Source organism: Lactuca sativa, chromosome 9, assembly GCF_002870075.4.
Source record: "Lactuca sativa cultivar Salinas chromosome 9, Lsat_Salinas_v11, whole genome shotgun sequence".
NCBI classification, from domain to species: Eukaryota; Viridiplantae; Streptophyta; class Magnoliopsida; order Asterales; family Asteraceae; genus Lactuca; species Lactuca sativa.
Window position 1 is genome coordinate 44,593,148 of NC_056631.2, and position 14,279 is coordinate 44,607,426.

General features: G+C 35.4%; 2 protein-coding genes and 1 pseudogene across 2 annotated transcripts; 2 read left to right on the forward strand and 1 right to left on the reverse strand.

Annotated features, from left to right (window-relative positions):
* Positions 1–2,427: 2,427 nt before the first annotated feature.
* LOC111898208 (uncharacterized) lies at positions 2,428–4,112 on the forward strand. Its single transcript, XM_023894134.2, has 4 exons — positions 2,428–2,583; positions 3,037–3,101; positions 3,194–3,705; positions 3,864–4,112. The coding sequence occupies exons 2-4, from the start codon at positions 3,053–3,055 to the stop codon at positions 3,924–3,926; spliced, it is 624 nt and encodes a 207-aa protein (XP_023749902.1). The 5' UTR covers positions 2,428–2,583; positions 3,037–3,052; the 3' UTR covers positions 3,927–4,112.
* A 2,363-nt stretch (positions 4,113–6,475) lies between these two features.
* Positions 6,476–8,236, forward strand: LOC111898246 (uncharacterized). Its single transcript, XM_023894178.1, has 5 exons — positions 6,476–6,911; positions 7,032–7,220; positions 7,338–7,513; positions 7,591–8,060; positions 8,140–8,236. Exons 1-5 carry the CDS (start codon positions 6,476–6,478, stop codon positions 8,234–8,236), a joined length of 1,368 nt encoding a protein of 455 aa, XP_023749946.1.
* Positions 8,237–11,808: 3,572 nt separating this feature from the next.
* On the reverse strand, positions 11,809–11,926 carry LOC128129414 (5S ribosomal RNA; annotated as a pseudogene).
* Between the last annotated feature and the right edge of the window lie 2,353 nt (positions 11,927–14,279).

The window sequence follows — 14,279 nt, forward strand, 5'->3', positions numbered from 1 at the left end:
CCCTTATTTATGGGAGGTTCTAGAATTGTCCAATGCTCAACTATTGAACATTGTCACCTTTATTCCTCATACTTTTAATTGATCTAATTAATCCCAAAATTAATTCAAATTAATTTCTGATTAATTATTAATTAAATAATATTATTTCCAATTAATATATTATTTTCATAATATATTAACAAATCATATATTTTGATTTCTAATTAATTTATTAACACCTTCCTTCAATCCTCCAAAATACCCTCAAAATGGTCTTTAAAAGCTCAAGAACACACAAGAGAAATTAAGGTTTAAATATAGGGTTTAGAGAGTAAGGAGGCTGATCAAGATGAGGGTTCGAAGTCCATATGGTTGTTTATATAGTGGCAAACCCTAAAATTAGTGTTTTCATTAATCATCGCGTACACCCCATGTATTGATCTGTATGCCTTGTGTACGCGTCCGGGTTCCCGATCCTTCCTCACACGAGTACGCTAAGCGTCCCACAAGGTACGTCCCGCGTACTCGCTTCGCACAAGCACGCTAAGCGTACTCTAATGTAAGCGCAACGTATCACTCAGGGACTAGAATGTGACTATTTAAATAGTGCAAGGTCTAAAGAGAACATACCAGAATCCAAGTGTTACACCTTAATTGGTGAATCTTAAGTTTAGGACTTGTCAGTTTAGAAAATTATCTGGGATGTTGACTTAAGGTTTTTTGGTAATTTGTTATTCTGAGGAGTTCGGGTCTACAACTCTTGCAATGTTTCTTTGTTTGTAGTTTGAGATGAGTTTCTCTCTCACTGTTCCCGAGGATCGAAGGCACCAATGCCGACCGTCTGATAATGTATAACATATGGTATTTAGGATGTGGTATGCAATAGTTGGTAGATCTGTATGATTATTGTTTTACTGGTTATTATGTCATATTTGATTATTTGTATATGTTGACATATAGGATTGGGTTGAGACAGTCTTGCTTTGTGTTGTAGTCCAAGATACCTGGGGGCGGTCTGAATAGGTTGTAGGCCCTGCAAGGCGGTCCAGTTATGCCGAAAGCCCGATAGAGTGGCCCAGATAGGATGTAGGCTCATGTTCGCATGCTTGTATTATTATGTTTGTGTGTGTTATATTAGGGGAAGTCACTAAGATTTGGCTTATAATTTCAATGTTTGTTTCAGGTACTTCTGAGGATCAGGGTAAGGCGAAGGCATGACCGTACAAATCCTCCATTGATTTTGTTATGATGGATTTTTATGATGGATTTTTATGATGTTTGATTTGGATGCATTGTATTTGACACACATGATTTGGGATGACTTACTCTTATTCACTATGGTTTTACCTAATTAAAAATGAAAATTTGTATCATGATTTTTGGGATGTCATAAGTTGGTATCATAACCATGGTTTGATAGAAATAGATGAGCATTCGTGTGAGGTCAGACTCAACTAAGGATCTACAGAAGTTTTCAGGAAAAAAAATCGATCAAAAGGAGGATGCGATGTGTAAGATCAGCCGGAGCAATAATGTATTCCCAAGATACCCACACATGTATTTGTATTGAGTTTATGTTAGAGCTACATTCTAGTTAGTAGGCTAAGGATCTTCATGAATGATATGTTGGAACTGCTTGGATTTGATGAATTTGATGCTTGGTAGCCTTGGAAGATTATTTGCTTGCTTGTGAAACTGACATTATTACTGTAGTAGTTAGTGTAAACATCATAGCTATGCATGATTAAGATTTCATACCCTGAGAATGTATAATGTAGCCTTATTTCATGTACTTATTTGATGAAGAGATTAGGGTAGTGTAGCATGTTAGAAGTATAAAGAACAAGAGATCTAAATAAGATATGTTTAGCTCGATTATAAGTCTAAGGAGTACAAGAGTGAATGAGTACAAGATATGATGTATGACTCAAAGTTCGTTAATGACGTGGACGAAAATTTAGAGGAATGAGACAATGTGTTTTAAGAGTTGCATAGTCTTTTACTCTGTGCACAACAATTAATGAAGGCTAAGGCAGATCAGCGTTGATGAGAAATCCACTTTGAAGTAGGCGATTATGTTTTTTCTTAAGTTAAGACCATATTCGCTGGTTATTGTCTTATGATTCGTCAATGGTAGATAGCTTTGCAACAATATCAAATATATGGACAACATAAATTAAGCACACAAGCATATTACCGGTAAACCTTTTGAATTGGTTACCATGCTTGGAGTAAAATTTGACTTTAATAGTATAAATACCAAAAAAAACCTTTGAAACCAAAGACAAGTTAGTTGATTACAAAAATATTAACCTTTTTACTTATTAGCAAAAAAGAAGAAGAAATCAGTTGGGCTTTTGTGAGACTTGGCCCAAACGGCAGACATATTAAGGAAGTTTCTGAGTTTTCCGGTTTTCCTTATATCAAAATCAAAATTTTTAAATATTTTTACCACATATCTTTTCTACCCCGAGTATTAACCCTAAGCAAAAAGAATCTCACACCGGAGGGTTTGATTAAACTAAAAGGTCGTTCCCGAAGGATAGTATTACAGTCGATAGCACGAGAATCTTGAATCGATCGGTACTATACGTCCACTTGTTCGTGAGTATTCTACTTCCATGAAACCTTAATTTAATCTGTCGATTGTTAGTATTGAATGGCAGCGATCGATTTGTTCGCTTAAATCCCGTCTATATGCATTTTTCCGGTTTTAATTTCTATTTCAATGGCTATAATGTTCATCTGCGGTGTATGATGGCGTGATGAGACGTTAATGGAGTTTAGTTTAGGTAGATTAACCTAAAATTATTGAACGAATGTAAAATTAAAACTAATCCTTCTCCTTAGGGTTTTAAAATCGCGTGATGCTTTGTTTGTTTTAGATCTTGTAACTTGTATCAATGAATTGTTTTATGATTTTTATGGTAAAATAGAAACCGGTTTGGACATTTTTTTACGTTTTTTTCTCTGATTTTTGATGGTAATTGGAATTTGAAGCACCATGAATGCGTGAAATCTCAGTTTTTGACATTGTCTGTATTGATTATTCTACAGACAAAGTGTAGGGGAGATGGCAATGCATGGCAGTGAAGACGCAAATTCCAGTGATCACTTTGATGGTATTCTATTTGATTATTGATATTACATATGTTTGTATGTTGTTTGATATCCATTTTGACGAAAGGAATGCTTTTTTTCTTCTTTGGTGAAGGGAACAACAAAAATCAGGTTTTCCAGACTAATAGTGAGCGACTGAATCTTGGAGTAAGGAGGAAGAGACGTCAAGTTGTAATGTCAAGGTTGGGGAAGCCATTTGCACTCATGAGAACATCACGAATTCAAAAAAATGTGATTCCTATTGGAAAAGAAGTCGGTGGCTACAAGAAAGCTCAGAAGCACCAACATAGACATTGGGATGTAAAGAAAAGGAGTCAGGGAAAGAAATCAATAGCACAAGTCAGGGAATCTGAATCTGATAACAAGGACCTTGTGGAACCATTTGTTTCAAAGACAGTCCCATCTGAAGATGAAGAAGATGAAGAAGATTCAGAAGATGATTTTTGTGGTATGCGAAGCCGGCGTGAGGCATGGTTCAAATCAGACTTGTCCTTGCTGGTGACAGATGAATCTGAATCTGAATCTGATACTGAAACACATACTAAGAAGCGGGGTTCAAATATAATAAGAGGTCCTACACCTTCCATACACGGAATTGAATATCTAGTGAGTTGATGTCACTTTTTTTTATTATGATTATGATGATGATGATGATGATGATGATCATCATCATCATCATCATCATGTGTTTGTTTGTTGATGCATATGTTTTTAGTTGCAACAAATGTAAACTAACCCATAATCCTTTTTGATCAATCATGTAGGTTTTATATGATCCAACTCCAAGCTTCTTGATGTGTAAACCAGGAGAGAATATAAGATGTTGATGATGCTACCTTTGGACCTTAAAAAAAACTAACTCATTTGGTTTGGTTTATTTTGGTTTGAAAAATGTATATAGTTTCTTTACTTATCCTCAAAGTATGTTGTTCTTTTTGTGGTTACTCCTACTAAATTTTTTTCCTTGCTATTTTTGGTCAAATATTTAGATTTATCCTCATATTGTGAGAGAATTATGTTGTTGGGTGTTTAATGGACCTTATGTTGCGGTATGAGGGGTTAAATTGCGAATTTAACATTTTTTCCATAAAAAAATCATCTACATCATTTGTTGTTGATAGCCAAATGAAATGAACAGTACAACTTTGTAGATAGTACCTACTTTGGCAGGTTTTTACATCTGTAAAAACCACTATCGTATCCTGACAATTTTCTTTAAGAGAAAATTACAAATTTAGCAAAAAAACACTAATTACTTTGCAAATTTAGCCAAAAAAATCAAAGTTGCAAAAATAGCCATCGAAATCGCGGATGGAATGGTCTATCTGTGATTTGCCCATCCCATCTGCGAATGTACACGTGGCTAAAGCATAGATGTGCTTTAGCCACTTGTATATTTACAAATGGTTTTTTTTTTTTGTTTTTTTTTTTGTATATAAGCAAGAATCAGACTAAAATCGCAGATGGACAGTGTCTGCAATTTCCTCCCTTTCATCTGCGATTTTATGTTTTATTTTTTTATTATAAAATCAATGAGTTTGACTACGAAATAACCTTATTATATATAAACTTTTGTAGGAAATTGTAGATGGGTTTTTTTTAAAGATTTTGAACATCAAAGGGATAGAAACAGGAAGCTGAAACAATATAAAAAAAATAAAAAAATCACATAATAATATTATAATATTTACGTAAGAAACATGAAGTAACAAACAGGAAGAAAGAAAAAAGAAGAAACAGATGGAATACCTGTTTTATTGAACTTGTTTATTAGCAGAAGATGGAATATAAATAACAAATAGTATTGGGAGATGTTAGCCTTATGACGATAATTAAGGATTTGATGCCCGATTTTTAGCTGGACAATTTTTTTTAAAGCACCTTATTTAATGGATTGTATAACCTTATTTACAGATATCTTTATTAAAAAATTTAATTTCAAATTGGATTTTATGGATTACAAACCCATTGATTTTATAGTAAAAAAACCATAAAATTGCAGATGAAAGGGAGGAAATCGCAAATGGACATTGTCCATCTGCGATTTTAGTCTAATTCTTGCTTATATATACAAAAAAAACCATATGCAAATGTACAAGTGGCTAAAGCACGTCTGTGCTTTAGCCACTTGTACATTCGCAGATGGGATGGCCAATCACAGATGGACCATTCCCATCCGCGATTTCAGTGGCTATTTTTGCAACTTCAATTTTTTTTTTGTGGCTAAATTTGCAAAGTAATTAGTGTTTTTGGCTAAATTTGTAATTTTCTCTTTCTTTAATAATTAGCCTTAAAAAAGAAATGATTGAGTAGTTAATTTAGCAATATGCCATAAAGCTTACATTTTTTCAATAGAAACCGCAAAAAAATCAAGATCAATGAAAAGTGAAAGCTTTTGATACTTTTAAGACGGAACAAATTATTAAAGTTGTTCTTATGGTTTGCTGAAATTGTGTGTTTGATCTCTATGTAATTTTTGCGTTCAGAAAGTCCCTAAAGTTTGGTTTTTTTGTTTTTTTTATTTTTTATTTTTTTGTGTCTTATCAATTTCTTTTTTTTTTATCTATATATTATTTATGTATCACTTATAAAACGAGAAAGGGAAAATGACATATAGGCCCTATAATGTTTCTACGGTTTACCCATTCAGCTACTTAACTTATTTTGTAGCTTAATAAGCGAACAAATTACTCTTTGTCGGGTCGATTAAGTCCTTATGTCAATTTTGAAGGGGTTAGCCGGTCATTTTAAGTCCACCTCCTTCTACTAACACCACATCGGATGCTGACTGTGACTTTCGTCTAATGCCATGTCATTAATTAGTCACCTCCTTCTTAATGTTGGTATATGCTTTATAAAAGAGCCCTTTTACCTCCAATGTTCAACACTTCATCGGTAAACCCTTTTTTGTGAGCTGCTTCTAAATCCTCAAGCATGGAACCCGTATTCTTACAAGTAGATGTCCACTTCCAAGGAATGTTCGCACGGAACCCCGTACGCTACACCGGTGGAATTACTCAGAGGTTTTCGGACATCGATTTCACAGGAATGGACAAGGATGGGTGTGTTGCGTTCATCGAAAGGTTCACTGGGGAAAAGTATGAGAAACTCTATTACTGCCAACCTGATATTGATTTTCCAAAAGGTTTGAGTCTAATTTGCAATGACCTCGATTATTACGACTTCATAGCAATTGCATATGAATGTGGTGTTATACTCCTTATGTATGTAGACCATTTTGAGAATAGTAACATACAGGAATGGTTGGATGAACACAAAGACGAGTTTGTTGGTAACATACAGGAAAAAGTATTTGATGATGCATGATTGGTTAAGGAAGTTGCAACAGGGCATTGGGATGTGGGTGACACAAACGATGAGGAAGAGAATGGCGAGGATGATGACGACGGGGATGAGGACGTCGATGACGATGAGGATGACCATCAGAAGCCTCATTTTTTTTATAAAGGGTAATGAGATTCAGGTAGACATGGGTGAGAAAGCAGGTGCAAGTGAGTTTTTCGAAGAAGACATGAGTGACGATGAAGATATTTATCCCGAATTGCCAAACATTTTCAATGATAAGCTCAATTGTAAGGAGCATGAACCTGTTTTAGGTATGAGGTTTGAGAGTCTTAAACAATTGAAACACATGCTTTGTAACTATGCTGTCGCGAATGGTTATCAATTATGTTTTGTTAATAATGATACTAGACGATTACTTGTCAAATGCTGTGATGGCAAATGTACTTTTAGGCTTTGGGGTTCTGGGATGAGTGAAGATAAGTCTTTCCAGATAAAGTCTCTTATCGGTGAGCATAATTGTGCAAAAAATTTCAAATTCGGATCAATTGTGACTTACAAATGGATAGGGACCCACTTTAAGCACCAATTTTATAACAATCAAAAGATGAGTGTCTGATTGCTTAGAGAGGAGGTAAAAACTGCTTTTGGGATTAATCTGAGTATGAGTCAGTGTAGGAGAGCCAAGAAGTATGCATTGAGTCTAGCTGAAGGCACAATAGCTGAAAATTATGCAAGATTATGGTCATATGGTGAGGAGATTAGAAGATCAAATCCTGGATCCAAAGTTAAAATTTGTGTTGATTCAACGCCTGATGGTAAGAATTATTTCAGCAAAATATACATATGTTTTGCTTCAGTAAAAGAGGGATGGAGGGGAGGATGTAGGAGGATCATTAACCTGGATAGTTGTTTTCTAAAAAGTTTTTGTCAAGGGGAGTTGCTTTGTGCTGTTGGTAGAGATTCTAACAATGGAATATTCCCGATTGCTTGGGCAGTTGTTTCTGTGGAAAACAAAGAGAATTGGAAATGGTTCATAGAAACGCTTTCAGAAGATTTGCAATGTTGGAATGATGGACATGGTTTGGTTCTAATTTCGGATCAACACAAGGTATGGTTCAAAACTAGTGCATGTTTTAAATTTAGTAATTGCTATTCTAATTTCTAACATTAATGTGACTTATGTAGGGTTTGATTGAGGCAGTAAAGGAAGTATTTCCTATAGCTGAACATAGGCATTGTGCTAGACATATCTATGCGAATTTTAGAAAGAGATTTAGTGGATCCAAGTTTGAAAATTTGTTTTGGAAAGCGAGCAAGGCAACAACTGAAGCACAATTTAATGTAGTTATGAAAGAGATTGGAAAATTAAATCTGGAAGCAGTTGTGTATCTTATGGATAGAGATCCAAAGACTTGGTCTTTGGCTTTTTTCAGAGTTCATAATTCTTGTGAGTCAGTAGAGAATGGGTTTTCAGAGAGTTTTAATAGTGTGATTTTGGATACGGGGAAGAAACCAATAATAAGCATGTTAGAGGACATTCGTATATATGTGATGCAAAGGATGGTGACTATGAAACTAACCGGACAAGGATGGAATCGTTATTCTGTTTGTCCAAATATCAGAATACGGTTGAATATGCTCCAGACTGAGCAAAGGTTTGTACATTTATCCAATTACATTAGTACCTTACTCTTCACATCTCATGATATTTACAGTTTTCATCTATATATGTAGGCATTGGAAGGTCATTTCTTGTGGGGGGATGAAGTTTGAGGCAAGGAAAATGGACGAGGCGTTTACTGTTAATGTTGAAAAAAAGGAATGCAACTAGAGGCTATGGCAACTTAATGGATATGGTTGCGTACACTCAGTTGCCACCTTAGCCTACTTAAATATCACACCTGATGGTCCATATGTAAATCCAATGTACTTGGTTGCATTATACCATAATACTTACAAACAGCCAATCCATGGGATGAATGGAAAAACATGTGGCCTTCTACTGACTTGATACCCCCTTTTCCTCCATTGAAAAGACGTATGCCACGCAGGCCAACCATAAAGAGAAGAAGAGATGCTTCTGAACGGATGGGAAAATATATCGTCTCCAAGGCAGGGAAGAACGTGTCTTGTAGCATATGCAAGGAGAAAGGACACAACAAGGCTACTTGTAGTAAATGTGTAGGGACATCCAAACAAAATGGAACAAAGAAACAAAAAACTATACCTACGCAGGAGTCTGTATATGTTGCCATAGGGGTTGGGGATGATGAGGTAACGGTAGATGCTAGTGATGCTTTGGAGAGGACTGGTGAGGAAGAGTTGATGGTGGGAGTCAATGGACGGGATGAAGGGGTGAAGGCCAATGCTCGTGTTCATCAAGTTAAGCATGTTAAACTGCCTAACAAACGAAAGAAGTCAGAAAGAATCATTAAAATGAAGCTTGCAAAAAAGGTGGGAGATGAAGGTAGGAGTGTTGCAACGGCCATGGAGTTGGATTAAATAATTGTTTGTTATTTGTAGTGAATGTGTGTTGCAATAAACAAATGATCTTTGTATGTTCTTTTATGGTGTAATATGTTATTTTGTTGTGTGGTAAGTTGTTATATGGTCTGTTTTTGTTGTCCCGTGCCACGAATATGTAGGGGTATTATGGGCATTTTAGTCATTACAAAGTAAATTACTTGTTGTTTTATTTTTGTTATATGAATTTTTTTGTTGGTTGTAAGATGGTTGTTAATTTTCCATACGAATTCTTGATACAAGTTAAAAATTTATTTGCAGTTTTTGCTTGACTGCTTTGTTCTGTTATTTGACTCTGAAACCTGTAAATCCATTGATCTGTTAAAAAACTTTCGGATGCAGACATGATTCTTGATTCAAAGAGTTGGTGACTACGAAAATAAAGGAAGGCAATTTGAGGACACATCTAGTTAAACAAATTTAAGATGATACTAACATTAATTCATTGATTAAATTTATACCTTGTTACTTGACATTCCAAACACCTGGCTTTTGTTTTGGAAAATGTTATGTGTTTGATTGTTTTGTACAAAGTTTAAAAAGGTTTAATGTAATGTTTGGTCACTGTAAAATAACTAGTATTTCTAGTTTGACATTCCCAATTTAGACCCCATTTGAAATTTCTTTATATTTCACAACATTTTCTACAACAGAAAATTTGAGATATATCCAAGAATTTGATAAATAAAAATGTTTCGATAAAAGAAAATAATCACAAGGGATGTCTTAAGCAATCATCAGACATAAGCAAAGCATAAATACTAAGTCAACTTAACGAGGGCAAAATGGAAAATGGATATAAGTGAGAAGAAAATAAAAGAAATTAACGTTTCCGAGTTTCATTAAATGAAAGAATTGGAAGGATCATTTTTCCTTCATAATTTTACTTCCAATTTGCAAGGATTTTGATAGAAAATATTAAAATGTTTATTTTTTCTTTCACTTCTCTCCAACTCGCGAACACAAAATACAAATTTGCTTTAGTTTCCTTTCTCTCCCTTTCTTTTCTTTTCTTTTCTAAAACTCCAGAACTTGTCGTACATGTTAGTGTATCTCTATTCTCCCAAGTTAATTTGCGTCTCTAACCGCAAGTGTCTCTAACTTCGCTACCCAAGACACACATCAAAATACTACATTAGTCTAAAAGGTTTGATGATAGACATGTTTTAGGATTCTATAAACATCATATGTATAAGCATCATATGAAAAAAACATCAATATGGAATCACAAGATCTAACATCAAAGTCACATATAACATCACTAATACATCAAACATAAATGACACATAAACATTTATAATGCGTTTACATCAAAGAAACATATCATTATCACATACTCGTTGCAACATCAAAGAACATCATATAAGTGCATGCCTATTCTTCCTACCCTAAGGCATCTCCCAGCTCATTTATCATTTATCCCAAATTCATTGTTGATACATCCTCATCTGGGAAGGGATACATATTAATGAATTCACAAAGGAATCCATATATAGGAGGAAACATCGAGCGAAATATGTACACTAAACCCCACGCATAGGAAACCACACGACACCTACATATAGCTAACTCTCTAGTATCCACTAGTCACACCCCCAACAAGCGACAGAATCGCTAGGCAGTGAGATTGTTGAAGGGAAATTACATCTGATACTTAACCTAGAGGTATTGAAATTTGAAAGTACATAACACTCCTCAATAATAGGCACACTTATGAAAGTATTATACTATACTAAGTAGGATGCCATTCCATGACTGCGACCTTCAAGCTCTTAAATCCCTGAGAATGCATGTGATTTGAAAGAGTGTCAACGTAATGTTGGTGACTTCATAGGTTTAAAGTATTTGAAATCATACATACTTTTAATCAAAAGTAGGGTTTCATTGTATATAAGTGGTTTCCTAGCTTATATATAAATGAATTTAGTACACTCTCAATGTTACAATGAGTCCCTACAACTAAGCTCCTGACTAGATCCATATGCCCCTCCCAACGCTTCTTCGACGTCGTAAATGATAGACAATTATCACCCCGTGTGAATTAACAGTCAAGTTTCTAGCTAGAAACTACAAGTAGGGGTGTCAACCCGTATAGATCTATACATAATTTCCCCGCTCATAAAGATTAACGATTATAGGTCAGGCGTCTTCTAAGTATTGTACTTAGGTAATGAATATGTCTCATGTAAACCATTGAGTGAAATGTTTTAAAAGTTTTGTAAGCCCTAGCTTATAAAAAAAATTTCCAGAAAATTTTTTGTTAACATATATCTACTGTATAAGTTTTGTAAGCTTAAGTTCGACAATATTTGAAATAAATAAAGTTAATAGCAGTTTGACATGTATTCTCCCCCGAAAATTGTAAAACGTTATAAAAAGGGTCGTGAAACCCAATTTGGTGTTAGTGTGGCTTTAATAATGATTTAGGAGTAAAATCCAGAAATAATTGGAAAGATAGTTGAAGAGGATGAATAGTGCTTGCCGGAGATGAATAGTAACCCGTTGAAGTTTTGGTCGGAAAGTGTAACATCCCCCTCTGACACGTATCACAATATTGTCCGCTTTGGGCCACTCGGCACGAGGACTTCCCAGGGGGTCACCCATCCTGGTACTACTCCCGCCCGAGCACGCTTAACTGCAGAGTTCTTATGGGATCTGTTGCCCTCACGGTTTTAAAACGCATTGTGATAGAGAAGGTATCCACACCCCTTATAAGGAATGCTTAGTTCTCCTTCCCAGCCGATGTGGGATTAGATCTAACCCACTTTCACCCCCATTATAGGGTTCGACGTCCCCGTCGAACACATCGACCCGTGCCCTGGCTCTGATACCATTTGTAACATCCCCCTCTGGCACGTATCACAATATTGTCCGCTTTGGGCAACTCGGCACGAGGACTTCCCAGGGGGTCACCCATCCTGGTACTACTCCCGCCCGAGCACGCTTAACTGCAGAGTTCTTATGGGATCTGCTGCCCTCACGGCTTTAAAACGCGTTGTGTTAGGGAAGGTATCCACACCCCTTATAAGGAATGCTTAGTTCTCCTTCCCAGCCGATGTGGGATCAGAGTACTTCATTTTATAAAAAGGTTGCGGAATTTGTTCCCAGAAAAACATGGTAAATACATTATTAAAACATTTTTGAAGAAACGTATTTATTTCATTTTAAAATGTTTGGGATGTCATCGTTAATACCGAAACATAAGCATAAACAGACTTACAATGATTTACACTAGTGATCTACATCTCTTTTAAATCTCTCAGTGTAATGTCACTTCACTTCGTCACCTGTGATATACATAAACTGAGTGGTTAGGTTGGGAAACCTGGTGAGTACATAGGGTTTTCAACCCACAATAATATAATTATTATGTTCAATCAAACAATCAACCCAATTACCTATCCCCATTATCTTCTTTACTCTTTAAGGATTTAACCTAAGAGTCATCTATCCTGCATTCGTTTATTCCAAAGTCCCTTACTTCCAGGGTTATGGGACTGGCACTAAATCCATAGCTGCCAATGTTCGTTCATAAAGCACTAATTCCATAGCTGCTATAGTCTATTCATCGGGTACTAAATCCATAGCTACCAGTCTTTATCTAATAGGTACTAAGTCCATAGCTACCAATGTTCAACAAGTACTAAGTCCATAGCTACCAATTCCTACATGTACTAAATCCATAGCTACCAACGTCTAAAAGGTACTAAGTCCATAGCTACCGGTGTTTGTCCCATAGGCACTAAGTCTGTAGCTGCCAATGTATACTCACGTCATCTTCTATCTCTCATCATTCATCTACCCATCTCATACCCAACATTTTCGTATATATAAAATACGTATACAGTTTAAGTCCTTTAAAACATGTATAAAACGTTCAACCAACATAGACAGCAAGTATTCAGATAATGTGCACACATAGCACGTAGTTTATATAAAATACTTCATATCTATGTGTAAGATGAAAGTAACTATGCACTCACTTGAGAAGGTGGTGACTCGGTACTCGGACAGCGCTTCGTTTACTTTAAAATAATTTCCTTCGACGAAACCTAGTATTATTACCACTAGATTTTAGTCTAATATTTACCGTGACTAATTATTAGTCTTATTATTATTATTATATAAGCGTTTAAACAATACTTTCCAACCACTATGTACAGACAGGGGCCAGACATAAAACACCGGAGGGCAGGACCATTTTGGCATATAGCACTTCTGAAATCCAACAACCCTATGCGGCCCTTTAAACCAGATTCCCCGTACCGCGAGTAGTTAAAAAGATATTATAACGACACTTATATAAGTCATAATAATAGCTCAAATATTTATTATAAATTTATAATAACAATACTAATTTTAAATATAAACTATATTTAAAATAGGGTAAGCATAACTTACTTACAAGGGGATTTTAGCTAGGAGTCGGGCTCTGTAGGGGCAGAACTTCGTCGCTGAATCTTTCTAAGAAAGATTCGTGCAGCGCTTTAGCGCTCACCTTACTATACTAAAACTACAGAAAGAGAAGTCGAATCACGAGGGACCGAAATGCTCGGGGGATAAGGAGAGAAAGACTCTTGAATCAAGAGAATGGTGCAAGAAATATGAGAGCCCAAGCCTCTTATTTATAGTAATTGAATTTACAAAAACTACCCCCCATAATTACTTAATGACCTTATAGTTATATAAACAACTAAACACCCCTTTATAATACTATTTTAAATAGATTTAAAGATATTTGTACTAAACTAATGTCGAAAGAACTCAACATTAGTCTTATAATGACCGCATCGTCGATACCTTTCTAATGATATATACATATGTATATATATATGTGTACGTATATATGATTTATACTTTATTTTAATACGTAAATATGTTATTATAATTTGTAACTCATTCATACGAACTCCGTTTTTGATGTTCTTTATATCCATGCGTAGGTGGAGACGCACTCTACAACTTTCGTTTAGACTCCTTCGGCTAATTTTGAATTTATTTTTAACAGGCCGGGACAGGATTGGTCCGTTATAATCTCATAACTTCTTCATCCGATGTCGATTTTCGTCTGTCTTTTTATTGTTACGCTACTAATAATGAGATCTTCAATTCTCGTTTAGGTTGTGTCGGCTAAAAATCGCTCGATCTAATATTCGAATTTCGGACAGTACACTGCTAATCCGAAACTTCGAAAAATCGTAACTTCTTCATACGAAGTCAGATTTGGGTGTTCTTTTTATCGAAGTTCTTAGTTTAACATACTATACGACTTTCGTTTAGAGCGCTAAATCTAAATCTCGCTCTATCATAAATTTACTATTTACGCTTCCCGGCGCCGTGCCGGTTCCGAC